General features: G+C 45.9%; 1 protein-coding gene across 1 annotated transcript in view; it reads left to right on the top strand.

Moving 5' to 3' along the window:
- Positions 1-2,500, top strand: part of LOC119589652 (synaptogenesis protein syg-2-like) — an 88,395-nt gene that overhangs the window by 74,102 nt on the left and 11,793 nt on the right. The window contains exon 7 of the mRNA XM_037938246.1: positions 2,360-2,500. This exon is cut by the window's right edge and continues 13 nt beyond it. Coding sequence (XP_037794174.1) covers positions 2,360-2,500 — 141 coding nt within the window. The remainder of the gene's footprint in view (positions 1-2,359) is intronic.

Below are 2,500 nucleotides of genomic sequence, written 5' to 3'. Positions count from 1 at the left end.
TGAAAAGTCGACATAGAAATTAGAAATATATGCATTGATAAAGCTATAGACACACACACACACACACACACACACACACACACACACATATATATATATATATATATATATATATATATATATATATATATATATATATATATATATATATAACACACATATATACATACACATACACATGAATGATAAAACACTCTTCCGTGTTGATACTATGGTAGAAAAAAATAAAATTCAGTTTTTTTCATCGTGGCTTTTTCTAGCATATATATATATATATATATATATATATATATATATATATATATATATATATATATATATATATATATACACACATATATACACACATATACATGTATATATACACACACATATATATACATACATACAGAAAGTTAGGTAGATAGATAAACAGACAAACAGACAGACATTCAGACGTTCAGACAGACAAAGAGATAGATATATAGATCACTTGTTAAATTAAGAGACAGATGAATTTAGAAGAAAAAAGTAGGAATGAAAATGAATATCTTCACAGTGAACATGTATTTTTTTTTTTACGAAGATACAATCGAAAACATTAATTCTCAAACATTAATTCTCATTTCTACCTTTTCTATAATTGTCGAAGTGATCACGGTTCAGACAGATAGATATAGATATAGTTACCGATACGGATGGATATAGGTATAAAGGTAGATACGTACACGTATATACGTGTATAGGTATGTAGGTATAATGTAATGATAGAGAGATTGAATAATGAGATAAATATAGGTGGATAGATATATATGAATAGGTCGATCAATGGATGGATAGATAGGTGGATAGATAGATAAAGAGACAGATAGATTTGGATAGAGACACATGTAAATAGATTTATAGACAGGATGAAAACGAATCAGAGAATAAAAGAGAAACACACAAACTGAAACAAACACACACACACAAAACAATTCGTCGAGCAATAACACTAAGCCCATCCAAAATGTCAGAAGAAAAGAACTTTCCCCTCCCCCCTCGCACCTCCCTCTTTGCCCTCGCCCCTTCTCCTTCCTCTCGCCCCTCCTCTTTCCCCTCGCCCCTTCTCCTCCCCCTCGCACCTCCCTCTTTCCCCTCCGCCCCTTCTCCTTCTCTCGCCCCTCCTCTTTCCCCTCGCCCCTTCTCCTCCCCCTCGCACCTCCCTCTTTCCCCTCGCCCCTTCTCCTTCCTCTCGCCCCTCCTCTTTCCCCTCGCCCCTTCTCCTCCCCCTCGCACCTCCCTCTTTTCCCCTCGCCCCTTCTCCTTCCTCTCGCCCCTCCTCTTTCCCCTCGCCCCTTCTCCTCCCCCTCGCACCTCCCTCTTTCCCCTCGCCCCTTCTCCTTCCTCTCCCCCCTCCTCTTTCCCTTTGACCCTCCCCCTTCCCACTTGCCCCTCGACCCTCACTTCTCTTTTCCTCTCGCCTCTCTCCCTTCCCCCTCGTCCCTTCCCCTTCCCCCTCGCCCCTCTCCCTTCTCCCTCCCCTCCCCCTATCCCCTGCCCCATCCCCCGCCTCTCCCCTTTCCCCCTCGCCCCTCCCCCTTCCCCTCGCCCTTCCCCTTTCCCTCTCATCTCCCCCTTCCCCCTCCTCTTCCCCTTCCCTTCCCCCCCTCCCCCTTCCCCATCACCCCTTCCACATCCCCCTCCTATCCCCCCTCCCCAAACCCTTCTAATCCGATCACGTGCACATTTTACCCAAACTCGTGATATCTATCAGCTGTTCCTCGAAAGCGTCCTCGGGGGCTGAATTTTAGGGGGGGGGGGGAGGGGCTTCGTCGCCTGTGTGTGGTTGCGTGTGATTATTAAGGGACAGAGGACCTGAACCCCGGGACCCTTGTTGAGTGGCGGGGATTCTGTATGGGAAGCGGGGAGTGTGTGGGTCGCTCTCAATGGCTGTGAAGGACGGGTCTCCCTTCTGCTGCGCTTGGGTCGGGAGGAGGAGGGCTTGAAACGTTTTTTTTTTTTTTTTTTTTTTTTTTTTTTTGAGTGTGAGTGTGGGGACTTTGGTGAGGGTCTTTTGTTTGTTTGTTTGTTGGGGGGATGGGGACTGTGGTTGATATGCGTACGATGTTATTTCTTTGTCTTTTTTGTTTGTTTGTATGTATACCTACTATTTTACACTGTAGGTGTAAGGTACATGCACATACACTTACGCGCACGCGCACGCACACACACACACACACACACACACACACACACACACACACACACACACACACACACACACACACACACACACACACACACACACACACACACACACACACCCTCCTCTCCCACGTCACCGCAAATCCCTCTCTTTCACCGTCCTTTAATCCGCCATTCATCTCTCGTCCTCCAGGATATCGAGGAAGAGGTCGAGGGCGAAGTGAGCCGCTCCATCTTACACTTCAGTCCGAGTGCGAGCGACGACGGAGCGATCCTCAGCTGTCGAGGATTTAGTCCAGGTTTACCAGAGTTCGTCCTCGAAGACTCGGTCCAG

This window comes from Penaeus monodon, chromosome 26 (assembly GCF_015228065.2).
Source record: "Penaeus monodon isolate SGIC_2016 chromosome 26, NSTDA_Pmon_1, whole genome shotgun sequence".
In the NCBI taxonomy this organism is placed as follows: Eukaryota; Metazoa; Arthropoda; class Malacostraca; order Decapoda; family Penaeidae; genus Penaeus; species Penaeus monodon.
Note: the sequence above shows the minus strand (reverse complement) of the source record. Positions and strands in the feature narration are given on the sequence as shown.